This window comes from Mustela putorius, unplaced genomic scaffold, assembly GCF_011764305.1.
Source record: "Mustela putorius furo isolate JIRA1106 unplaced genomic scaffold, ASM1176430v1.1 tig00000129_pilon_pilon_pilon, whole genome shotgun sequence".
Taxonomy (NCBI): Eukaryota; Metazoa; Chordata; class Mammalia; order Carnivora; family Mustelidae; genus Mustela; species Mustela putorius.
This window is the reverse complement of record NW_025421290.1, coordinates 50,426,790-50,451,817: the sequence shown is the minus strand read 5'-3', so window position 1 is coordinate 50,451,817 and position 25,028 is coordinate 50,426,790. Positions and strand designations below refer to the sequence as shown.

At 59.1% G+C, this 25,028-nt stretch overlaps 1 protein-coding gene and 2 long non-coding RNA genes across 4 annotated transcripts; 2 read left to right on the top strand and 1 right to left on the bottom strand.

Annotated features, from left to right (window-relative positions):
- The first annotated feature begins 313 nt into the window (after positions 1–313).
- LOC106006033 lies at positions 314–4,356 on the top strand. Its single transcript, XR_001179832.2, has 3 exons — positions 314–858; positions 1,080–1,134; positions 3,842–4,356. It is a non-coding gene; the product is annotated as an uncharacterized LOC106006033 (long non-coding RNA).
- Positions 4,357–6,175: 1,819 nt separating this feature from the next.
- On the bottom strand, positions 6,176–22,060 carry LOC123390291. Its single transcript, XR_006604904.1, has 2 exons — positions 21,897–22,060; positions 6,176–6,450 (listed from the first exon to the last, which is right to left on the bottom strand). It is a non-coding gene; the product is annotated as an uncharacterized LOC123390291 (long non-coding RNA).
- Positions 20,899–23,758, top strand: ANKRD9 (ankyrin repeat domain 9). Of its 2 annotated transcripts, none has more exons than XM_045073979.1 (3): positions 20,899–21,132; positions 22,111–22,175; positions 22,643–23,758. In XM_045073979.1, exon 3 carries the CDS (start codon positions 22,684–22,686, stop codon positions 23,647–23,649), a length of 966 nt encoding a protein of 321 aa, XP_044929914.1. In that variant the 5' UTR covers positions 20,899–21,132; positions 22,111–22,175; positions 22,643–22,683; the 3' UTR covers positions 23,650–23,758. The 2 variants fall into 2 exon arrangements, with proteins under 2 accessions (XP_044929914.1, XP_044929915.1); XM_045073980.1 differs by lacking the exon at positions 20,899–21,132 and adding an exon at positions 21,470–21,683.
- Positions 23,759–25,028: the final 1,270 nt, after the last annotated feature.

Below are 25,028 nucleotides of genomic sequence, written 5' to 3'. Positions count from 1 at the left end.
GAGTGGTCATATACTCCCAGCGAGCATTAGGGAGCCATGCAGGCTGGGTGCTGGGCTCCCGATTCCTCCATCCACTGTCCAGTGGGGATCTCTGATGGTCATTCTGCACTTGACCCACAGCGTAATGGAGGCCGGCAAGGTCCAGGCCTCAGGAGCAGCTTAAAAGGATTAAAAGGAGCAGAAGGAGGGGCGCCTGGGGGGCTCAGTGGGTTAAGCCTCTGCCTTCAGCTTGGGGCATGGTCTCAGGGTCCTGGGATCGAGTCCCACATCGGGCTCTCTGCTCAGCAGGGAGCCTGCTTCCCCCTCTCCCTCCGCCTGCCTCTCTGCCTACTTGTGATCTCTGCTTGTCAAATAAATACATAAATCTTTTTTTTTTAAGGGGGTAGAAGGAAAGTAGGGGTCACCGAGCCAAATGAGTCAGTCATACAAGGAAACCTTTGAAAAAGAGAGATCTGGCTGAAGAAACCTTTTCCTCACTCTCAGTTGGTGAAACAGAGACCCGGGGAGTTCTCTGTGGTAGGTCGAGCCTCCCAGGTTAGGAGCGGAGCAGGACAAGGGACAAGGCCTTCCCAAATCCTGTCAACAGCCCAGTCACCTGGGGCAGGCCGCTGGGCACTTTCCTGCCTCAGTGCTTCTCTGTGACCTGGGGACGCGTCGCTCACCTGCCTTCCAGGCAAGGAAGCTGCTGTTAGAGGGGTTCGGTGGTGGACGAGGGGCTGCATCCAAGGACCTGCTCTCCAGGCGTGGACGGCCGGTCTCTCTCAGGGAATGTATTGCTCTACCCAGAAGATGCTCGGAGGAGTTCGACAGCCTGATGAAAGGCCCAGGGGAGTGTTGGGTGCAGGAAGTCTTTCCTAGGTATGTATCCCAATACTGAGATTTATTACCTGGGGGAACAGTGCCACTTACACACGAATACGCCCCCAGTGACTGTCACCTAGCACACTCCACGAGACACGCAGGCATTCGCTTAGACACTGCACGGGGACACACAGGCAACCTGTGCAGAGACGCAGAGCAGGGGACGGAATTCTCCAGCCCCCTCCCATCTGGCTTCCTCCGATCTCAATCTCTTACAGACGCTGCCCGCCTGTACAGCCTGGGACAAAGCCAGAGAGGCAGAGCCTGCCCTTGGTAAGAGATGGGCTTGGCCTGCCCCCTCCAGCCCACAGTGCCATCAAGACCCTCCACTCAGGACAGCCTGGGAGGGCGCGGTGGAGAGGCCTCCTGGGCAGCCCTGCTCGCCTCTGGGCCCAGCTCCCTCCCAGCCTGCGGGGAGAATCCCGCTATGGATGGGGGTGACCCCTGCCCCCCGACGACCCCAGCTGCCTCCCTTCAGGGTACGCGCTGCAGAGAAGGTGGCCAGGAGACCTCGCTGAAGTGCAGCGTCCTCCAAAGTGTGTCGGGGAAACTCCTGTGGGCCCTCAGAGGCTGGGGGCGGGGGGCACTGACCGCCTCCGGGCCTCAGTTTCTTCCAGAAAGACAGGCCCGGAACCAAGAGGCACCGTGGAGGCTGGGGGTGGGGTCGGGCGTGGGCGCCTCCCTGCCAGGCCTGGCGGGCCGTGGGCGTTCTCGCAGGAGCCAGACGGTGGAGGAGGAGCCGGATGGGGGTGGGAAGCGCCGGCTGGGGCCGGGGGAGAGCCAGCCGCGGGGAGGGAGCCAGCCGAGTGCCTCAGGCTCCCCAGAAAGGGCCTCCAGCCTCCCAACTGGGAGAGGCCACGCCCTCTCCCTAGGAGGCCGGCAAAGCCCGGGTGGAGGAGGGGCGGGGGTCGTCTTGGCCCTGGTGTGCTGCTCCTAGTGTACCCCTCGCCAGCCTCCAGGGCCCAGAGGAGCTCTGGTACAGATCCCTGGCCATCTCCAAGGCCTGGGCCTCCGTCTCCACCGCCATAAAATGAGGGGCTTCTGGCTCCCTGCCTGCCGGCTGCCTCTGGAGCCCCTGGGCACTGGGGTCTACTGCATTCAGGAGGCTGTCCCCAAAGCTACTACCTTTACCTTCTCTCCAGGTCGCAGAGGGGTTGCAAAACCCTGGACTTCATAGCCCAGGCCCTGGGATCCCCGTGTCTGCAGTTCCCACCCTCTGAGGCTCGGTGGCCGCTGGGCTGTGGAAGGGGAGGCCATGGAAGGGGACCTCCCCACTCCTACCCTCTGCGGCTATGTGAAAAGCCAGGCCAGGCACTCTGGCCACCCCTGCTTGGGGCGCTGGGGAACGGGTACATACCGGGCCTCAGGACAGTCATGGTCATGGGCGTGTGGCAATGCCCAGGGCCCATCCCAGGCCAGGGAGGAGCTTCCTTAACTAGAGCGTGAAGTGATACTCTCATTGGATCCTGGACCCCCCCCCCCTGCCCCACGGAGCTGGACCCTGGGGCTGGCTCCAGGCCCAGAGGCCGGGATCTGAGCCCTCAGGGGTGGGCCCGGCCAGCTGGCCACCTGGCAGAGTCCCACTCTGGGGCTTGATGGTCTACACTACATAAGATTCTGGGGGACGGAGCAAAGCCCCAGCGTTTCACAGGTCACCGGGGCTCAGTCTCCAGCCTGGGGAATGGGAACAACTCCATCTCAAGGACCCACTCCCAGCAGGGAAGAGCCAGCCTGGCACACGGCCTGCTGGGCCCTGCTTCCCTGCATGAACCGGGTGGCCTTGGGATGGTGGAACAGAGAACTTGGCTGGAGCCAAGAACTTCAAAGGGGTGGAGCTAGGCAGGCCCCTAAACATCTGGAACCTTCTACAAAATCCAGGTCCACTGTGGGGCGGGGCTTGGGGACCTGGCCCGCCCACCTACAGTGGTGGGAGGCTGGGCCTGTGGAAGGCTGTAGCAGGGCTCAGGTACCGGTTCTGCCCGTGGCCTGTTTCTCCATAGGTATCCTGGGCGCCCAAAGTCACCCTTGCCCCGGCCTGACCTCCTGGGCCAGCGCCCCCCCCCCCCGCCCCCACAGCCCATCTCTGCAGAAAGCACCTCCCTCCCCGCACAGACCCCTCCTGTCCCCCTAAGGCCAGGTCCTTCACACTGCTCAGTCATTCTGCGGGTCTGCCACTCCTAAATATTCACAGCTCCTGCCTTTGCTTCTCCTCTACCCGCCCCAGCTAGGTACTCCCCTGAGGGCAGCCCCTCTGCGCCCCTCACTGCCCTCCCTCTGTCAGGGAGGAGGTGTCCCCAAGGGCCTCCCGGCAAGCGCTTGTGGAAAGCCAGAAAGTGTGAATGTACAGAAACACAGCAGTCAACAGATGCCATTTGCGGCCTCACAAGAATCCCACGTTATCCTCATTTTACCAATGAAGTGAGCCCAGAGAGTTAAGTGACTTGCCTAAAGCCACACAGCCCTGAAATGGCGGACTTGATTTGAAGCGGGGTCAGTGGGTCTTGGGCACTGGGCCTCACAGCCAGGCTGACAGAGGAACAGAGAAGCGCCAGGTCCCCATGGGAGGAGGGTGAGCTGGTCCTGCTTCCTCTCCTGCCTGAGGAAGGAAGTTGTTCATGTCAGGAACCCATGAGAGAGGGGTTCAGATACCAAAAGAGCAGGTTGGGCCTGGGCCTGGGCCCACTGAGACCATGGAGGCCCCCGAGGGTCTTAGTCTAGGGGCCTGACTGACGGCAGGATTGGACAGCGGTCCCCTGCCTTGCGCCCTGAGGGGCGGACTGTGTTGGGCCTCCATGATGCTCGCGCCCCAGCCAGCGCCCTGAGGGGTTCCCTTGCTTACTCCACAGTAGCTGAGGGGTATGGGATCCGGGTCCTCCTCTGGGTGCCCCACCCCTCTCCTCGGGGGCGGGGTGGGGGAGGGGAGAATAAGTAAAAAAAAAAGAAAGGATCTCACTTAACCTCACTGGCTCCTGGTTTGCAGATGAAGAATAGGAGACGGAGAGAGGCTCCGTGACGGCGGCGGCTGCCCGGCTCACGCGTGTATGTTCAGGATCTGAACAAAGGTTATCCGGCCCAGAACCCTGTTCTTAATCACTAAGGTCACAGGACTTTTGTATGAAACAGCTTGAGACCCATCTCGAAATCGGGAGAATGTCCTTCCTGCTTCCCTGGGCGCCTGACTCTGTCCCTCAGTGGACCCGGGTGCTCCTGGGTGCTTCCTCAGGCCTGGAAAACGATTAAGAAATCGGCTGTGACAGGGACACCCTTCCCGGCTACCTGACAGCTGGGGTCACCCCACGCTGAAGACAGAGAGGGAGACAAATCCTAAGAGACTCTTAACTCTAGGGACAAACTGAGGTCCTGGGGGGGGGGATGGGGGATGGGGTGACTGGGTGACGGGCATGAAGGAGGGCCCGCGTGGCATGAGCCCTGGGTGTCACACGCAACTGATGAATCGTTGACCTCTACCTCGGAAACTAATAAATATAGTATATGCTAGCTAAACTGAATTTTTTTTTAAGATTTTATTTATTTAACAGACAGAGATCACAAGTAGGCAGAGAGGCAGGCAGAGAGAGAGGAGGAAGCAGGCTCCCCGCTGAGCAGAGAGCCCGATGCGGGGCTCCATCCCAGGACCCTGAGATCATGACCCGAGCCGAAGGCAGCGGCTTAACCCACTGAGCCCCCCAGGCGCCCCTGAATTTAAATTAAAAAGAAGGAGGAGGAGGAGAAGAAGAAGCAGTTTGTGGGCACCTGGGTGGCTCAGTGGGTTAAGTCTCCAACTCTTGATTTCAGCTCAGGTCATCATCTCAGAGTCGTGAGCTGGAGCCCCAGTCCGGCTCTGCACTCAGCCCAGCGTCTGCTTGTCCCTCTCCCGCTGCCCCCCACCCCCTGCCCCCATTCTCTCTCAAATAAAGAAATAAATAAATCTTTATTTAAAAACGAATTAAAGGGGGCGCCTGGGTGGCTCAGTGGGTTAAGCCGCTGCCTTCGGCTCGGGTCATGATCTCAGGGTCCTGGGATCGAGTCCCACATCGGGCTCTCTGCTCAGCAGGGAGCCTGCTTCCCCATCTCTCTCTGCCTGCCTCTCCATCTACTTGTGATTTCTCTCTGTCAAATAAATAAATAAAATCTTAAAAAAAAAAAAAAAAGAAACAAATTAAGGGGCACCCGGGTGGCTCACTGGGTTAAAGTCTCTGCCTTTGGCTCAGGTCATGATCTCAGGGTCCTGGGATCAGTCCCGCATCGGGCTCTCTGCTCAGCAGGGAGCCTGCTTCCTCCTCTCTCTCTGCCTGCCTCTCTGCCTACTTGTGATCTCTGTCTGTCAAATAAATGATATCTTTAAAAAAAAAAAAAGGAGGAAAGAAAGAAAGAAGACCTTGCTTAAAAAAAAAAAAAATTAAGTTAGTTCCCAGTCTCCATTAGGCTTAGGTGTGGTCATGTGACTGAACTTTGGCCTGGATGTAAATACAGTTTTTGACATTAGGAAGCATTCTTAAAGGGCAGGGCACACCCTCCTCCCCTTCCTTCTGCGGTTGCCTATAATACAGATCTAATGGCAGGAGCCTCGGCAGCCATTTTGGACTGCGAAATGATCTTGGAAATGAAAACTCTGCATGGCACAGCCACACTATAGACGGAGCCCAGGCTCCTGGCACCATGATACTGCTTGACATAGAATCCCTGGCCACCTACAAACATCTTTCTTTTTTTTTTTTTCCAAGACTTCTATTTATTTATTTGAGAGAGATATACATACATACAAGAGACAGCACAGAGGAAGACTGAGCAGGGAGTCCAGAGGCGGGACTCGATCCCAGGACCCTGGGACTGTGACCTGAGCCGAAGGCAGACACTTCACCGACTGAGCCTCCCCGGCGTCCCCACCTATAAACATCTTGAGTGAGAAAGAAAACTAAACTTTCATCCTGTCTAAGCCATCATTTGGGGGGTTCTTCTGCATCTGTTTGACTCAGTCCAATGCTCTTCTCACTGTCTTAGGAGTCTCTGTCATCCCCAGGGCACCCTGGGCCCCAGGGCTTAAGGAGTAGCTGCACCCCTCTCCCGGCCCTTGGGGCAAGTGAGAGAAGCAGCAGGTGTCCTCTCTCCAGGACACTGCCTGGTGATGGCTGGAAAGCTGGAATCATGGTCAAACCCAGAGGACCACGAGAGCCTAGGGCCACAGCCCCCTCACCAGGCCTCCTTGATGCAGACTGGTTGGGTCTGAGGACCTGGGGGGGGGAGGGGGCGTCACACAGGACAGCCAAGAGGGTTCTTGGCTTCTTACAGGAGGGAAATCAAATGCGAGCCAGCAGAGGCGAGAGCAGAATTTATTGAAGGCACATAGAGCAGGTAGAGACAGAGTGTCTGGGAGACGTGGAAAGCAGAGGGATGTCTGGTCTTTGCTTGGGGTCCAGGGTATTCACGAGGATCGTGGTCCCATGCACACATCTCTTCAGGCATCCAGGCAGAAAGACAAGTGTTTGGGTGTCCTCCCAAAGTCGGTTATGCCCTGGAGCCAGGGGACTTGGTGAGTCCGTGGTCTTGGAAAGGATGACCCAGCGGGTCACTCCTTAGATGTTATCTGTCCTGCTGGAAAATTCCAAAGAAGTCGCTAAGTCCTTGACCTTTTTAAGGCAGACATACATTGTCTGTTTTGTAGCGGGTATGTGAAGTAGGGGTGCAGGTCCTAGGAAGCATAGAGGAGGAGGAAACCAGTCTTCTGGGGTCCCTGTCAGTGTCCTCTCCCTCCCCCTTCCTCGACCTTTCTGTGCTCTCCAGGCCCCTGGCCTCTCTGGCTTCAGTCTGCCTTTCGGCCTTGTCTGCCTCCCCACACTGCTGTGGCTCAGAGATAACAAGTAGGACCCTGGAGCAGGAGGCTGGCGTTCCTCTGGCCGACCTGTGGGGTTTGGGAGGGCAGCCACCTAGGGCTCCCTTGCTGACCTGATCCTGTTGCAGGGGACTGACCCTTTCATTTGGTGAGTCTCCCTGAAGCTTGTCACAAGGCAGGCTGGTCCTTTCTCCCTGAAGCAGCAGATGGAACATAACCTTCTCGAACTTCCCCACCATGCTTCCTAAATTGTGGAGGCCCGTGAACTCAGAAGATGGGACCTGCTGCCAGCACGAAAGCCCTCGGTTGACTGAAGAATCCCTGTGGGGGTGGCAGTCTGCCCTTCTAACAGGGGAACGAAGCAATGATGTTGAGGTAATGAAGAAGGGAGTTTTTACGCCTTCACTTGCTTCCCCGCCTCCAACCCGAAATGTCTGAGTCAGCCCGATGCTCTGGAAGCAGATCCATGTCTGCCCTGTAGCGATTCTCCCCCATCGAACTCCTCGTTGAGAAACAACATTGCAGGAAGGCGTGAGTTCTGTGGTCAGAGTGACTGGTTTCCATTTGTGGCCCCCATGTTGTCAGCTGTGTGACCCTGGGCAGGTCACTTACCCTCTCTGAGCCTCCAGGAAGCCATTGGGAGATTTCTCCCGGGGCCAGGTCCCCTCCCTCCCCACATCCTGCTGCCCAAACGTCCAGGCTCCTCAGCCTGCTGCTCAGGACCCAGGGCCTAGTTCAGGAAGAACTCCCCCACTCCCCTCAGTCCCTGGCTCCCCGAAACCTACTTTCTGCCTCTGAATTTCACGACTCTGTGTATCTCATCTGAGTGGAATCATGCGGGATTCGTGCTTCTGCGACTGGTCTGTGTCCCTCAGCATCGTGCCCCCCACATTCAGCTGTGCCGCAGCCCGGGTCAGCATTTCCATCTGTTTACGACTGAGTGATACTTCATTGTACAGCTAGACTGCATTTTGTTTATCATTCATCTGGGTTTTTTAATTTTTAATTTATTAATTTGTTATTTTTAAATATTTTATTTATCTACTTGACAGAGAGAGAGAGGCAGAGACCACAAGCAAGGGAGAGGGAGAAGCAGGCTTTCCCCCCATCAAGGAGCCCCAGGCAGCGCTGGATGCCAAGACCTCTGGGATCAATGGCCTGAGCTGAAGGCAGACCCAAGCGCCCCTCAACTGTTGTTTTTTTTTTTTTTTAATTTTTAAGTTTTTTTTTAATTTTATTTTTTAATGTTTTACTTTTCTTTTCTTTTTTTTTTTAATTTTTTTAAAAAATATTTTATTTATTTAATTGACAGACAGAGATCACAAGTAGGCAGAGAGGCAGGCAGAGAGAGAGAGAGAGAGAGGGAAGCAGGCTCCCTGCGGAGCAGAGAGCCCGATGCGGGGCTCCATCCCAGGACCCTGAGATCATGACCCGAGCTGAAGGCAGCAGCCCAACCCACTGAGACACCCAGGCGCCCCTAATTTTTAAGTTTTTTAAATTTATTTGAGAGAGAGAGAAGCTGGGAGAGAGACAGAGGGAGAGAGAGAATCTTAATTAAAAAAAAATTTTTTTTAGGTATTTGAGACACGGAGAGCATGAGTGGAGGGAGGCAGAGGGAGAGGGAGACGCAGACTCCCCGCTGAGCTGGGAGCTCCATCCCAGGACCCTGGGTCAGGAGCTGAGTGAAGGCAGATGCGTGACGACTGAGCCACCCAGGCGCCCCGAGTACCTTAATTTTAAGCTCCACACCCGGTGCAGGAGCCCCAGTCGGGCGATCTCATGACCCTGAGATCATGACCTGAGGTGAAGGACACTTAACGGACCAAGCCACCAGGCGCCCCACTCCAGTCACCTGCTGACGGACACCTGGGTCTCCCATCTGCCACCGAGTGCGTGTGGCGCTGCCACGGACATGGGTGCGCGGACCAGGATGTGGCGACTTCACGCTACCGCATACTGGAGCCACAGTTTCACTGCGCGTGGCCGTGAGGGGCCGTGGGCATCTGAAGCCATTCGGGTGATTCACGGACAGACATTCAAGGTTGAGTTCAAGGTGATGGCGAAAGGCCGCATGGGCCTGGGTACGGCTTGGGTTGGAGAAGTCTGAGGTGGGTCAAGGGGACGCCTACCGCAGGCTTCTCTCCCGGCCTCTCCCTCTGCGAGGGTCCTTGGCCTCAACCCTGCTGGTGACCCTCCCCCCGACCGCCCTCCCCGGCCTAAGGGACCCACGACGGCCAGAAGCCGTCCCTACCCCACAGGTCCGTCTGGTTCTGTTTTGACTCGGTCCCGGGGAGGCATCAGATTGGCTCTGCTCTCCTCAGGCCGTTCCTGACAGGTCACTGGGCAGTCCATATGGGCTGCCCCTGGTCAGGCATCCATGCCTGGTCCAATCAGCCGCGGGGCCTGTTCCTGTGCACCTGACGTTCCCTGGCGGTGTGACGGGGGCTGCCGGTAGGGGGGACCTTGAGGGCCCCAGGAGGATGAAGGTCAAGCTTCATGACCAAGCTTGACCATGACCAAGGGTGGTTGGGGGAGCATTCGTGTATCTGGGCTGAGCCTCCCAGGTGCCCTTTCTAACAAGACACCTGAGTCTTGGCGCCTGGGGAGTTGGTTGGTGTAGGGATAGGAGAGGGGGTGTGTTTTGAGGGGGTGTTCCAGGGTCTCCCCAGACACTGCTCTTCTCCTGGGCAACGCACTCTTGTGCCCGCCTGCCAGCGCCCCTTTTCTCACTCGGGGGGCCCCCACCGTGAGAACTTCAGCTCCTGTGCTTTTTTTGACCTGACCTCAAGTCCTAGGGTGTCCTCTTTGGGGTCTAGGTCTCTGCACTGACTCTTCAGTGAGTGGCAGCGCACAGGGACCTCTGGGTACCCCTGCCCTTGGGCTCCAGGCTCAAGAGAGCCATACCCTGTCCCCCTGCAGGGCTGGGGTGGGGGAGGCTGTTTCTGCCTCACGGCCTGGTAGTCTGGAACGCTGTGCTGTCTCGCTGTCAAGACTTCTCCCTGGGGATCCTTCCTCCCTTAAGTGTTAGCAGGGGCTGGGCCCCGCCCTGACAGAGGAGCGTCTCTAATTGTTCGGGACTAATTGCACGCTTCACCTGCGCACCTGGGCGGGGCCTCCCCTGGGCCCTGAGCTTGTTATTGGAAGGAAACAGATTTCCCCAGTTTGGGAGAATGCAGACTGGGGGGATTGTGGTTTGGAGCATCTATCATTCAAGACAGGCCTCATTCCCTCAAGGAAGGTTTGCTGTAAACAGCTCAGAGGGCACCCCTCCCACCCAGCAGGGGCTCCTGACCTAAGGGACAGCAGGTGGCACCCTGCAAAATCCCCAGGCCCCAAGGGTTTGGGCAGACCTGGAAGGTTGGGGCTGCCCCCAGCGCGGGGGGGTGGGTGCGGGCTGGCTCTCAGCTGAGCTGCAGGCCACTCCCTGGGCCTAGGCCTGCATCCTTTCTCTTTTTAAGAAATATGTGTACGTATATTATAATAATTATTATTTTTAGCAGGCTCCACACCCAGCATGGAGCCCAGCCTGGGGCTTGAACTCACCATGCTAATATCAAGACCTGAGCTCAGATCTAGGGCTGGACACTTAACCAACGAAGCCCCTATTTTTTTTTTTTTTAAGATTTTACTTATTTATTTGACAGACAGAGATCACAAGTAGGCAGAGAGGCAGGCAGAGAGAGGAGGAAGCAGGCTCCCTGCTGAGCAGAGAGCCCGATGCGGGACTCGATCCCAGGACCCTGGGATCATGACCTGAGTTGAAGGCAGCAGCTTAACCCACTGAGCCACCCAGGCGCCCCCCAACGAAGCCCCTATTGATGCATAACTTATACACTATGACATCCCCTGGCTTTAAGGGCAGGTCAGAGCCTTCCAGGAAGTGTATGCGGTCCTCAGTCCTCAGCACAATCCAGGTGTAGCCCCTGCTCCCCGCTCCAGCCCCAGGCAACCTCTCACTGGCTTCACCCCTTCCCTACACTTGAAGGTCAGAACCTCACAATGTGTAATATTTGTGTTTGGTTTCTTACTTTTTAAGAATCTTTTATTGTGACACCACCACCCTCTTAACACAATTTGCAGTATACAGCACATTCGTGGGCTCTACGGCGTGTTCAGCTTTTTGCCCTTATCATGTGTTTGAGGTTTACTCCGTGGCATGCATCAGGTGTTTTCATCCCCTTCTGCGGCTGGCAGTTTTCCGTGGTGCGGGTGCACTACGTCTTCTTGATCCATTCTGTGTGAGCGCGGGCTTCCATCCGTTGCTCTCAGCAGCGATGTCCGCGTGCAGATCTGTGCGTGGGTCTCACTTTGCATTTCTCTCGGGCAGATACAGAGCAGTAAGGTTGCTGTGTCATACAGTACAGGAGAGGAACTGCCTGTTTTCCGAAGCAGCCACACCATTTACATTCCCACCTGCACTGGGCGAGCGTTCTGGTCCTCCACAACCTTGTCAACAGTGGGTGTGCTCAGTCTATGGTTAGACGTTCCAGTAGGTGTGTACTGGTGTCTCATTCTGCTTTAACTTGCATTTCCTTTTTTTTTTTTTTTTTAAGATTTATTTATTTCGGAGAGACAGCCCAAATTGGTGGAACAGGTGGAGGAAGAGGGGGAAGCTGGCCCCCTGCCAAGCAGGGAGCCCGATGCGGGGCTCGATCCCAGGACTCTGGGATCCCGACCTGAGCCGAAGGCAGAGGCTTCAACCCACTGAGCCACCCAGGCGCCCCAAAGGTATCTTTTGAAGTGCAAATGTTTTTAATTTTTATAAAGTCCATTTTATCAAATTTTTTTCCTACAGAAAAAAAAATATCTAAGACCTCTTTGTCTAATGCCAAAGTCATGAAGATTATCTCCCAAGCTCCTTCTTGAATTTACTTTATTTTCCCTCACCCCCCTCCCAGTTCCTAGGCCTGACAGTTCTACTTCCTCATCTTTTTCTTTTCCCACTCAGACACCCCAGTTTTGTCCCCCTCTTTCCCCACTTTTGTCCCCCTTTAGCAGTGTTTCTGTTTTGTTTTATTTTGTTTAACTGTTTAACTGCGAGCATGGAGCCCACTGCGGGGCTTGAATTCTCAACCCTGAGATTGAGACCTGAGCTGAGAGCAAGAGTCTGACCTTGAACGGACTGAGCCACTCTGGCGCCCCTGTTTTTTTTCTTTCTTTCTTTCTTTCTTTTTTTTTTTTTTTAAATTCTTAAATCAAATCATAACCCATGAGGGCAGGGATGTTTCTCTGTTTTGGTCAGTGATGAGTCCCCAGGGCCCAGGACAGTGTCTGGCATCGAGTAGGGGCTCAGCAGCTATCTGTTGGGTTCAGTCATATTGTTCCATCGCTTTGGGGAGAAAAGTCCAGCTGCGTGATCAAGGCCTACAGGCCTGACACGATCCGGCCCTGCACACCCTGCCCCCTTGCCCACCCCGTCCTGCCCGTCAGGCCTTCTCTCCGGTCCTCAGGTGTGCCAAGCTCACTCCCAAATCAGGGCCTTGGCTCTAATGGTTCCCTCTGCCTGGACTCGAATTCCCTCTGCATTCCTCAGGTCTGACACCTGTCCATCAGAGCTCAGCCTCAGTGTCCCCTTCTTGGAGGTGGTCCCCGGCCGCCCCATCTAAAGCAGCTGCCCCATCACCATGTCCCAGGACACATCGCATCGCCCTACTTTCACTGTCCACAGAACGCCACCTTTAATCCGAAAATTTCCCAGTTCATATCTTTACAGAGCGGTTGGTTATCCTCCGTGGGCCACAGGACAGGAGCAGGGAGGAGAACAGAGCACCTGCCCCTCTTTGGTCAAGGCCCTCCTCCTCCGGGAGCCCTCCCTGGTTTTTCCAGCCCTCGAAGTTCACCGTCTCCGTCTTCAGTTCTTTCCCGCTGCGGCAACCTGTGACATCGGGGGCGCCCGAGGGACCACGCTTCCTGATAGTCCTGGGCGCTGGGAAAGTCTCGTTCCACACTGACTCTGGGCTCGGCCATGTCCCTTGTTTGGGCCAGTGAGATGCGAGCAACTGTGATGGAGGTAGAGGTCTGATAAGCTCTGGCACATGGGCTTGTTCTCGGTGAAGCCCATGCACGTGCTGCGAGGAAGGTCCAGTTAGGCCTGCAGAGGCCCCGGAGAAGAGAGCCAAAGGATCTGGGACGACAGCCGGAGCTGGCCGCCCGCCGAGCTCCTGGTGGACAGCCCACGCCAGCCGCCCATGAGAGCACTTAGGGTGTTTCGCCGCAGCCGGCTCATCGCAGGTGTATACATGAGCTCGGCCAATGTCATGGAAAGCAAAAGAACCCACTAGTCCGTGCAGAGAATTGTGAGAAATACGGACTCACTGCTGTCGCACGCCTCTGCTGTGGGGTTGTTTGTTACACAGCAGCAGACAGCTGATACACCCGTGGCGGTCCTTTGCGACTCAGTGTTCCCGCTCCTCACCCCTGCCCATCCCTCTTGAAGGTGGGCAACTCACCCAATTCACCCTCCCAGGCCCTCCCAGGCCTTACTGACCTGTCCTGTTCTCCCTGCACAGTGGACGTAAGAAAAGTCCAGGACTTCAGTGACACTTGGCAAGGCCTTCCTTACCCTCAAGGACCACAGCTCCCCACTGGGCAAGGGGAGGCTTCCTGGGGCTCCCTCATCTCCCCAAGCAGATAGCACTAGACCCTCAGTAGGATCCCTAAGGCGTGTCCTGGGGGGAGGGGGGTCCCTGCAGTGGAAGCAAAGGACAGTCTTGGAACACAGTAAGACGAGAGGTGGCCCAGCAGTGGGTTACAGGGATGGCTGGGGTCCCGGCCGGCCACGTCCCAGCTGTGCATCCTCTGGCCACCGGGCTGGCTCTCAAGAGGATCATAAAAATGCACCTGGCGAGAGTGAGGGAAGGGGCTGGTGTTGTGGGTCAGGGAAGCCCCCGGGCGGGCGGGTGTGTGTGTGTGTGTGTGTGTGTGTGGCCACTGGCTGGGTGGGCAATATTCCTGGGGGAGGAACAGCTAATGCTAAGGTTGGGCAGCGGAGGCTGTGCCCGGGGTCACTGCGGCCTGCAGGCCAGGAGGGTGCAGAAGCCGGGCTGACGGCCTTGAGGCTGACTCTCGGTGGGGGCTGGGAGCAGCGCTCGGCCTCACTTCCCAGGTCCGGAAATCGAAGCGCCCCTCGGCCTCTTCCGCTCCGGGAGAGCCGCCCTCTCCACGCGGCGCCCAAGCGGGGTCCGAGGAAACCCGGTTCCCCCCGCCCGCGGCTTCTCGCTCCTCCTCGCGGAACAACCCGCTCCGCCCCCTACGCCCCGGGACTTCCGATTGGCGGGTCAGGGCAGCGGCGGGCCCGAGCCCCGCCTCCGGGAAGGGGCTGCTGCAGGTTGCTGCAGGTTGCGGGGGAAGGGGCGGGGCGGGGCGGACGGGGCGGGGCGGGGCGGGCCGACCCGGCGGACGGGCGAACCCGGGCCGCAGGGGTAAAGTGGGCAGGATCGTGGCTATTTGACAGCGGAGCCTGAGACCCAGAGGCTGGCGGGGGCCACGTAGCGAGTGGCGAGCGGGATGAGGTGTCGGGGGCGGAGACCCAAGCCCGGGCAAGGGCACGCAGATGTCCTTGCCCCCGGGCGACCTGGCTCCACAGGCTCGCTGGGCCCGGGACCGGCTGCAGGCTGCGAAGACGCGCGCGGCCGCCAGGGGACGGTGTCGGCCCGCTCTGGGCACTGGTAGGGCGGGCCCACCCCCCTGCCTGCTCTGGTCCCTCGTGCCCATAGGGCAACTTCGCCTAACCCACACTGGCTCCGGCTAGTGACGGCCCCCTCCCCAGGGTCGCGGGGCAGGGACCCAACTTCCCAAGCCCTGCACCCAATGGGTGCCACAAGCCAAGTCAACGTCCGGGCCCCTCCATGCACCTGCTTTGGCCCCTTGCCGAGTGGCGCCGCCTCCCCAAACTTGTTTGCCTCTGTCACTACAGAGAAAGGGTTTCTTCAGAAGCGGGGATCCCGACGCCCACGGCTGGGGGGCCTTGGGAGTGTTCCCACACTCAGCAGGCACACAAGGGTCGCTGTGCGACCTGTGCCAGGCCTGGCCCTACGGCCTCAGCGTCCCCCTCTGGCTCACTTCACTGCAGGCCAGAGCTCTCTACAGATGATCGGTTAGTGGAAAGTAAGGCGGAAGGCTCAGACAACGGGGGACGTGCTTGTCCTCATGGCCCTGGTTCAGCCCAGTGAGGAGCTGCTGCCCCACGGAGGGCTTAGTCAGGTACCTCTTGGCCCTTAGGGGAAACCGACACTCTCAAGGTCATGGAGCCAGGGGGCTGTACTGTGCCCTCGGTGGGGGTGCTGGGGGAGGAAGCAAGCTCAGCCTTCTGGCCGTGCCCCCTGCTGTCCTTGCTGGCCAGCTCCCCTCCTGCCACCTCTATCCCCAAGGCAGCTGCACCTGGCCTCCACCTGAGCAGCCAGCTCTGTGTCCCCTGCTCTGCTCTGGTGCTGGGCCTCTGCTGAAGTCTTGGCCTTGTGCTTGGGGCTTCCTAGTGCAAGGGCTCTGGGGCCTGGATGAACCCTGTACTTCCTGCTCCCTACCCTCTGGGGCACCTCAGGCATGAGGACCTGCCCACACTCCCCACAACCAGCCAGGCCTGCTAGGCTCCCGCCCCTGCCTGCTCCCCCCACCCCCGGGGTGCCCTGACCCCATGCACCCACCTCACTCCTTCTCCACTAAGTCATCAGCATTTATGTGGCACCCACTATCCTCCCGCAGGGGCAGGCCGGCCCCCCTCCCTATGGTCTGACAGAGAAGAACCCCCCAGAGGTGCAGGACAGTACGGTAGGGACCCAGGGAGGCTGGGGGAGCTCCTTTAGTCAGGTGACACCTAAAATGAAGCCATGCAGACTTCTGGGGACTGGCCGTCCAGCCCCGAGGGAATAGCACAAGCAAGGGCCTGGCGACCTGAGCAGGCCTGGCCAAGGCTCCGGGTGGAACATGAGACGGTCTGGCCTTGAGGCAGAGCAGGGGTCTTAGTCTGAGATGGGCAGCATCGTCAAGCAGAGAGGCTCTGAGCAGAAGAGGGCCCCACCTGTTGTGGCTTTGACAGGATCCCTCTTGGGCTGGAGGAGGCTGGGGCTGAAAATGGCTCCACAGGAGTTGGGGGGCAGACTGGGTCCGGGAGGTGGGATGGAGCAGTGCAGACTCGTGGGGTCAGTGTGTGGACACAGAGCCCAAGGGACCTGACGGATGACACAAGGGCTGCGTGTGACTCCCCCTCATCTCAGGTAACCTCCTCCTGGAAGTCTCTCGTGCCCACTCACCTCTAGTCCTCGAAGGGCCTGTTCGTTGGAAAGGTTACTGAGTGAAGCTGCTTAGAAATGCTCGCTGGCTGCCAGACACCCCGGGCCCTGGATGGAGGGGCCCTGACCCACACCCCAACTTGGGTCTGAGGCCTCCCTTCTGTGAGGGAGAGAGACTTCTAGGAGGACGGGCCGCAGCTCTCATCAGCTCTCGCAAAGAAGTCTGAAACCCCAAGGCGCCTTGGAACTCACGAAACCAAAGCCTTCCCTTCTTGGGTCCAGATGAAGCTTATTAGCTCGACCTCTGTGGGCAAAGCCCTGTACCCTGAGCCTCAGCTTCCCTACCTGTAAAGCGGGCTGACAGTCCAACTTACTTTATGGGCAAGTCAGTGAAGTGATGGCCACAAGATCACATTTTGCCAATGGGAACTACCTCTTAAAACACTGATCTTGGGGTGCCCTGTGGCTCAGTCAATCAAGCATCTAACTCTTGACCTCAAGGTCATGAGTTCAAGCCCCATGTTGGGGGTAGAATTTACTTAAAAAAAAAAATTACCTTAACTACAAAAGTAATATCTAGGTATGTACCCTTGTACATACTCTTGTGAAAGATTGTGAAAGATTCAAACCACCAAGAAGGTACAGAGAATAAAAAGAGAAAGGGTCCCTTTCTCCTTTTTGCTGATTCTCTCCCCAGGAGGCTCTGCTGGCGATAGATCCATGTGTGGCTCCCAGCATTTTTCAAACAACATGTATGCCTTTTTTTTTTTTTAAGATTTTATTTATTTATTTGACAGACAGAGATCACAAGTAGGCAGAGAGGCAGGCAGAGACAGAGGAGGAAGCAGGCTCCCCACTGAGCAGAGAGCCCGATGCGGGACTTGATCCCAGGACCCTGAGATCATGACCCGAGCCGAAGGCAGAGGCTTGAACCCACTGAGCCACCCAGGTGCCCCATGTATGCCTTTTCTTTTCCCATTTTTAGGTTAGAATATTTAAAAATGCCGAGTCGTTGAGGCTAGCTCTGTGCCAGGCATAAGTGTGTCCTGTGAGAGCGTGGTGTCTCCTCAGGACGGCTCTCTGTAGCAGAGGTCCTTCCTTTCCCCACGACGAAGGGGCAGCTCAGGCTCTCTGTTCTTGCCTGTGGCCCCGTAATACTGGTGTGCGTGTTGGGCAGAAGGCAGCCATATGACTCACCTTCTAAACCAGGACCCATTGAGAGGGAAGGGGACACTGTCACATTTATTCCAGCATGACCGGCACTGTCCCAGGTAAATACTTGCACAAGTCAGGTTTCTCCAGGGATGGGCCCTGCCTCCAGGGGCCCTACGCCAAAATGAGAATCCACCAGCTCATTCAATGAGAAAGCCCGAGATGCAGCATGGCCCGATCCAAAGACCCTACAGGGACCCAGGGATGCCAGGGGAACTTGCTGGGGGTGAGGGGCAAGAGTGGAGTCTCGGCCATACGAGGGAGTTGGTCCCTAGGCTTCAGGCGCCCACAGCCCTCTCTACAAGCCCAGGAGAGGAGCAGGGACCAGCTGCTGTTTGGCAAAAATCAGAGCTGGGAAGGGTGAATTATGATTATGTTAGACCTTCCCCTTTGGCCGGTCACCTACATGGTGTCCAGGTTGTCACTATTAAACACAGCAGGCACACTACCTCCTTGTTGCTTGTAGTCACCTGTGTTCTCCTCAAAGGTTGAACTCTGAAGTAGATAGAGATATGAAGTAAAGTCTAACTTCTTTCTTAAAATTCTAAAGGAGTAAGCAAGAGGATAAGAACCCCAGTAGTGACTGTTGGACACGGAACCTGTTGGCGTGTGGCCAGTGCTTCTGTGGGATGAGATGCCTCCCCCACCAGAATTGCTGGACCCAAGTGCATAGCATCTCCCCTGCTCAGCGCAGGGGTCAGTGCCTGGAGGTGCCCTCCCCTCGTCTGCCTGAGAGTGAGGGTCTAATTCTTCACCCTCTCAAATGTTTACTGATTTCTTACCAAGCTGAAGACCGTCGTGTGTTTACTGTCCACTGCGGGAGTTGCCTGTTCATGCCCTTCCCCCATTTCCCTCCTGGGTTGGTGCTTCTCACTGGATCACTGGAGATGCTCACCTCTTCTGACTGTGAGCCCTTCACTTTGCATGCTGGACTCTGATTCCCAGGGTATCATTTGTCTCCCCTTGGTTTTATCCTATCTTTAGTCTGTGTTGGCATCTCAAGCTGAGCCTCAAAAGACCAACTGGATGATGTGAAAAGTTCTGTGGGGCAGCTTGAACCTGAGTGCATGGGGGGGAGGCAAGCCTGGCCATCCAAGGAGAGAAGCTGGAAGGGGAGGAGAGAGCACCTGTGGAACGGACCCTTGGAGGCCAAGGGGGCTTTGGCCTAGCACAGCCAGGTGAAGTTCAGGACCCAGGTGAGGTGGGGGCAGGGGGTACCCCATCCTCTTTCCTGGTCCTGGCCATTTTGCATCTGGCCTTGCCAATCCTACTCTTCCTTTTGAGATCTGAAAATCTACCTGATGCATTTTACAGATAAGAGACTGAAGACAGGTGGAGTTACTGAGCCTAAGTCCCCACAGCTGGTGAGTAGCTGATTAGATCCCAGCATGTTTGGCACCAGCCTCCTCCCCCAGGAAGCTCCCTCCACTCCTCCCTCTACCTGTTACACACACCTTGAACTGGGCCCTGATTCTACTTCCTGCCTGGGCATACCCAGGTGCCCTGTGGGACAAGCTCTCCCAGGAGAGAGGGGAATGGACTTGGGTTGGGTTCCAGAGGGAACATAACAGGGTCAAAAGTCAAACCCCATACCAAGAAGGCAGCCCCCCTCACTCCCTTCTGCCCCAGCCACCCTTCACCCCCCAAGTCCATCCTCCCTTTCTGAGGGAAGCTGCCCCTTTGCACCCTGATCACACTGTTCCTGAAGCAGTCTGGCATTAAGAAGGGGCTGTAGGAGGTCTAACCTACCCTGGCACCTCCTCCCTGGGTCTGGGCCCCAGTGTGGCCCCCAAGTAGGCACAGGCTAGCAGTGCTGGGGGCCTCACATGTGCTCAGGCACAGAGTAACAGCTCCCACCAGCAGAAGATGCCTCAGCAACCCAGACCAGCCCAGAGCGGCACGTACCCCTGAAGATGAGTCTGAAAACAATCTTGGGAGAAGAGAGCAAGCCACTGAAAGGGAGGGCTGATTGGTGGCATGATGGACAGAGTTACAATGTTAGCCACCACCATGGGAAAGACCCAGAGCTGGGCTGGGGGAAGGACAGTCACACGGGCCTTCAGTTTTACCCACCTGTTATTTCTGAAACTGGACCATGACTCCCAGGCATTCATTGTGATTATTTTTGTATGCCTGAAATATTTCACTAACCAACTGACTTCCAAACCCCTTCTGCCTTCACTTCCAGATCCTCAGGACAAACCCGGGCTCCTTGCCCCAGTGTCCAAGGCCTGGCCTCTCCCAGCTGACCTCTGAAGCTTCCCTCTGCCGCTCCTAGACCTTTGCTCCAGCTGTGCCTCAGCCAGGAATGCCTTTCCTCTGCCCCACCTGGTCTTTCTGGTTAATCCACAGGGACAGGAAGCTTCTAAGTGGTGGAGAAGTGGGATCCAACATGAGTTCTAGCAAGATGCCTTTAGAAGTCCCCGTGAGGAGGGCAAGTTGAAGGGTGAGGCCAGGCGGCGGGGAGAGGTAGAGAGAGACCGGCGGTGAGGCCCTTTGCACACACTGGCAACCGCCGCCCATGCCCTGGCATCCTCAGTCCATCAGTAGTCATGGAGAGGAAACTCCAGCCCTAGAAGTGAGGACGAGGAAGCCAGGAGGTTCCTTGAGCTCCAGATAGTTGACCTGGGGCACCACTTCCCTAGTTTGTCTCCCAGGGCCTGGGGGGGGGGCGGTGCTCCAAAAGGCCAATTGTCAACCCCAGGCTCTCCATACAGTGTCCCCCTCCCCCCCATCATACTCAGAAATGCCAGAATGGGAAAGCTAGGACAAAATGCAGGGCAACTGGGGACCAAAGAGGTCAGCAGGGAAGAGCTGAGGTGAGGTAGGTGGATCCCAGATTCCTGGGACAATGACCTCTAAATGACCTTTAAATCTGGTGATGACCCTGGACCCCCTGAAAGCTTCAGGGCGGGGCCTATGAGACCACACCCCGCCTAGGTGGGGCAGGCTTCGGTGGGGGTCTCAGCATGACCTTGGGCGCCTGCATGTGTGGCACCCCCAACCTTGGGACCCTTTGTGGAGAGTTTGGGGTCCGATCCCCCCCAAGAACGTCTGAAGAAAAGCAGGGGGAGCACCTGGTTTCCCTTGGGGCTGCTCCTCACTTGGAGGCCACCTCCCCGCGAGCCTCCATCCCCTGGCCTGTGAACTGGGGGTCATAACTGCCCCCGCTCCCGGTTGTGAGAATGAAATCAATTGTTCAGCACAGAGAGTGGCACAGAGGACGCGCTCGTTCACGGCCGGCCGTCCGCCGGCTCCCGGGAACGTCAGCCTAGAGCAGGGGCTCCCGGTACCGGATCCTGGCCGGGTAGAACGCAGTGGGGGGCCCTTAGGCGTCACAGCTCTGCCTCCTGACCCCCTCCATAGCCAGTCGGGAAAACAGTCCCGGAGCTCTCCCTCAAGGTCATAAAGGGCCAGTGCAGAGGGGAGGTGGAATACGACTCCTGGCACGACGAGGCTGGCACTGTCCGCGGAGACTCGCATTAAGCGTGGGGCCCCGCGATCCCGCAGGGCCCCGGCCGCCGGCTGGGGAGCCACGGGGATCCCGTCCTCGCCGGCCGCTCGGGTTTCCAGGAGCCCCGCCCCGTGCCGGCCGAGCCAACCCCGCCCCCCGCGCGCCCTCAAGTTTCTCCCAACTTTTCCGCGGGTCCTGCCGGGCGCCCCGCCCACCAGCTGGTGACGCAACAATGGTGCAGCGTAGCGACCAATGAGCGGCGACGGGGCCCAGCAGAGCGGGCCAATGGCGGCGGCGGACGGTCCCGCGGTCCTGCCGGGCCGGGGCCGCACTGCGCCGCCCGCCGCCCGCTCGCCCGCCCGCCGCCGGCGCCGCCGCCCAGCTATCCGGCCGCGGTGGCTCAGACCGCGGCTGCGGCGGGCGCGGGCGGCAGCGGCCCGCCCGTCCTGGGACCTTCGCCTGCGCGCCTACCCGCGGGGGATCGGTGCGCGCTCCGGCCCTCCGCCGGGACCGGGACGTCAGGCCCCCGACCCCGCCGCCCCCCCACGGTGAGTCCCCGCTTCCCCCGGCCCGCTCGGCGCGCAGCCCCCGCCCCGGGCGCTCTCCCCCGGCCGCCGCCCCCTCGTGTTCGCTGGGCACATGCACACGCAGGTGCAGCCCTCACTGCGCTGGCCGCCGGTCGGCAAACACCCTGGCCTCGCCCCCCGCGACCCGCGGCCGCCGGGAGGGGACGGGGAGGAGCTGGCGGGCTGCCCCGGGCGCACTGCCCAGCCCTCGGTGGCCCAACCCCCCATTCACGGAGCCGCGGCGGTGACTCGCTGCCCGGTGACGTGGGGCTGTCCAACTTTACGTAACCCGCCTGGCGCCCCACGGGTATCCACACGGGGTACATACACCTGGGGCGCAGAGTGCCGGGCTTGGGGCGTTGCTCCGGTCATGGGGCCCCCCGGAAGAGCACTCTGGCTGCAGCCCACCCCGACCGCGCCCGTCTCTGTAACTTAGTTACCCAGTGTGTGTGGACGCGGCCTGTCCGCAGACCCAGCCCCCTTGCAACCAAGGACTTATCCTTGAGGGAAGGCAGTGGGGAGCTTGGACCAGGGTCAGAGGCTAGGGCTCAAGGTTGGGGCTGGGGGCTCAGAGGGCAAGGCCAGGCAGGGATCAAGCTGGGCACCCTGTGGGTTGGGCGTCCCCCCACTTCTGGAACGAGCCCAAATCGGGAGGGACAGAATCTGTGTTCTAGGCCTGGCTGTACCATGATTGCTGCCTGACCTTGGACAAGCTTGCCCCTTGCTGGAAAATGGGATGACAGTACCTGGTTCATCTAGTAGTTGGGAGGCTCAAGAGAAGTAGCAGATCTGGAGGCGATCTGCTGTGAAGAGTTGTGCTCAGGCTCTAGGCTGTCCTCCCTCCTCCTCCCAGCAGCTAGGGCTGCTGATATCCAGCAAACACCAGGTTGGGCTGGAAGGCTCCACCCCACCTCGTCCTGCTGGGGCTCAGTGTTTATTCCTCCCACCCTTTTCTTACAGATGAGGAAGTTGAGGCTCAGAGAAGGAAAGTGATACACTCACGTCCTGTGATCCCCAGGAACCAGGTAGGTCTGGGTCTAGAGCTCTGACCCTGCCTGGCCCCATGGGGGGAGGGTCTAGGAGCCCCTATCTGTGGTCAGAGTTCAGAGGGATAGGGTGATGGTTAGGTGGGGCTTGGTCCAGGTGGAGTTGTGGATTACAATATTTACCCCCCTACCTGGTCTTTTCTGTTTGGGGTTGGATGTACCTGGTCAACCAGGTCAGGGGGTCCCTGGGCTGGAGGAGGGGTATTGGTGGGTTTTTAGGGTGTCCTTGACTATGGGTGGGGTTGTGAGGGTAGGGGGCAGGGAAGGGCATCTCTAGCAGAAGTGCCAGAGAACGAGACACAAAAAGACTGGGAGATCAGGTGTAGCTTGATCAAGGACGTAGGGAGGTGATTATGGGTCCAGGAGAGAGGGGAGCTGTGAAGAGTAGCTGGAGCTTCCGGGGCGGGTGGGGGTGTGGGAGTCTTACCGCCGTGTCCTCCCCGCAGGTGGTCAGTCGCCGGGCCCATGCCGTGAGGCCGCCACCAGCATGCCTTGGGACGCACGGCCCGGCGGCGGTGCGGACGGTGGGCCGGAGGGCGCAGGCGCGGCGCGCTCCCGGGCGCAGAAGCAGTGTCGCAAGTCGTCGTTCGCCTTCTACCAGGCCGTCCGCGACCTGCTGCCGGTGTGGCTGCTCGAGGACATGCGGGCCAGCGAGGCCTTCCACTGGGACGAGCGCGGCCGCGCCGCCGCCTACTCGCCCTCCGAGGCGCTGCTCTACGCGCTCGTGCACGACCACCAGGCGTACGCGCACTACCTGCTGGCCACGTTCCCGCGCCGCGCGCTCGCGCCGCCCAGCGCCGGCTTCCGCTGCTGCGCCGCGCCCGGGCCGCACGTGGCGCTGGCCGTGCGCTACAACCGCGTGGGCATCCTGCGCCGCATCCTGCGCGCCGTGCGCGACTTCCCGCCCGAGGAGCGCGCGCGCCTGCTGGACCGGCGGGGCTGCGGCCGCGTGGAGGGCGGCGGCACGGCGCTGCACGTGGCCTGCGAGCTGGCGCGCCCCGAGTGTCTCTTCCTGCTGCTCGGCCACGGCGCGTCGCCCGGCCTGCGGGACGGCGGCGGCCTGACGCCGCTGGAGCTGCTGCTGCGCCAGCTGGGCGGCGACGCCGGGGCCACCAATGCTGCCGCCGCCGCCGCCGCCGCCTCCGGGGTGCCCACCGCGCCCGGGGAGGCGCGCCAGCGCCGCCTGCTGCTGCTCGACCTGCTGGCGCTGTATGCACCCGCCGGCGCCGCCGCGCCCGCCCGCCGGGAGCTGCTGGGCGACCGGCCGCGCTGGCAGCGGCTGCTGGGCGAGGACAAGTTCCAGTGGCTGGCGGGCCTGGCGCCGCCCTCGCTCTTCGTGCGCGCCATGCAGGTGCTGGTCACCGCCATCTCGCCCGGACGCTTCCCCGAGGCCTTGGACGAGCTGCCCCTGCCGCCCTTCCTGCAGCCGCTGGACCTCACGGGCAAGGGGTAGACCTTGCCGGGGGTTGGGGGGAGACACCCCCTGGGCGCTGGATTTTTGGAAAATCTATTTTTCGGAGCGATGTACCCAGCACTTTACATATATTGGTCTCTGTACGGGAGAATCTCTGCTTCGTATGTTGTGTGCGTTGTGGGCTGGGCCGGGCCGGGCAGGTGGGCCCCCAGCTGCAGGTTTCCTGGGGCTGGCTGAGCTCACCTCCCCACTGCACTCCGCTCCCCAACTTTTTGCAAGGATTCAGAGGTCATGTGACTCTCTAGAGCCAGGCCCAACCCTCCACTCGCTGGCTAGCCACCAAGGGCGGTGAGGACCAGTGGCCTGTCTTGATCTAGAGCTTCTAGGACTAGGTGTCCTAGAGGGAGCAACAACAGCTGAGCAAAGGAGTTGGACAGTGGCACGTGGTGGGGACAGGTGGGGACAGCTTGTGCGGAAGCTGAGAGCAGGTCTTGTGAAATCCTAGGAGTTCCTCTGCGTTAGGCACGTTCAGCCTTTTAAACTCGCCTTGGGGGGAGAGAAGGGCAGAAGGCTTCTCCCCCCTCCCACACTGGCCCCCTGCCGGGCCTTGGGTATCCTTGTAACAGCGACTGGACTTGTCCCTGTCCCTTCTGCTCTTCCCTGGCACGTAGCAGTCATCTAGTCCTGGGGCCCCTGCTTCTCTCACCTCCACTGTGGAGCCCCTGGCCCCTGGCTCCCGCCCGTCTTCAGGTGGGTTGGATGTTCCTTCTCCAGGCCGGACCGCCCTCCAGCCCTGGGTATGGGCTCCCCTGTGTCCCCCGGCTCAGCCCCTGGTGGGTGTTCGGCAGTGCTTATGGCTGACGGGGCAGTTGTAGCTCCTGGTGGCCAAGGGCTCTTAGCCCCTGGAGTTGCCTTCTGCCAGAAGGTTCTGCGGATGACCTGTTAACAGATGTGCCACTGCTCCTCAGGAGCATGCTCTGTGCCCCGAGGAGCCTGGAGCCCAGGGAGGGCGGCCAGGCGGCTCTGCCCGGGGAATTCCACAGGCCATGAAATTCAACCTGTGCCAGCCCAGGCTGGAGGGCCGCCATGTCCTGCCGGGAGCCGCAGCCTGAAGGTCGGCCCAGTGGTGGGGAGGAAGGGAGAATGGAGGAGTAGGAGGCCCAGGGCTCCTCCCCCTGCTGTGTGTCCTGTGGGTCAGTTAAGGAGCTTCTCTGAACACTGACACTGGGGGCAAATGGATGCTAACCTCTCTCCCAGCTCACAACTTGGGGCATCAGGACCCCCGGCTCATCTAGGCAGTTCCGGGTCTTCAGATCAGCAATGCTGTTGGGGGGAGGGCTTGTTGCCTTTGGGGTGGATGGAGATGGAGACAGAGTGGCTCAGAGTAATGGGTGGCTCCTGGGCCGTGGGCCTGTGGG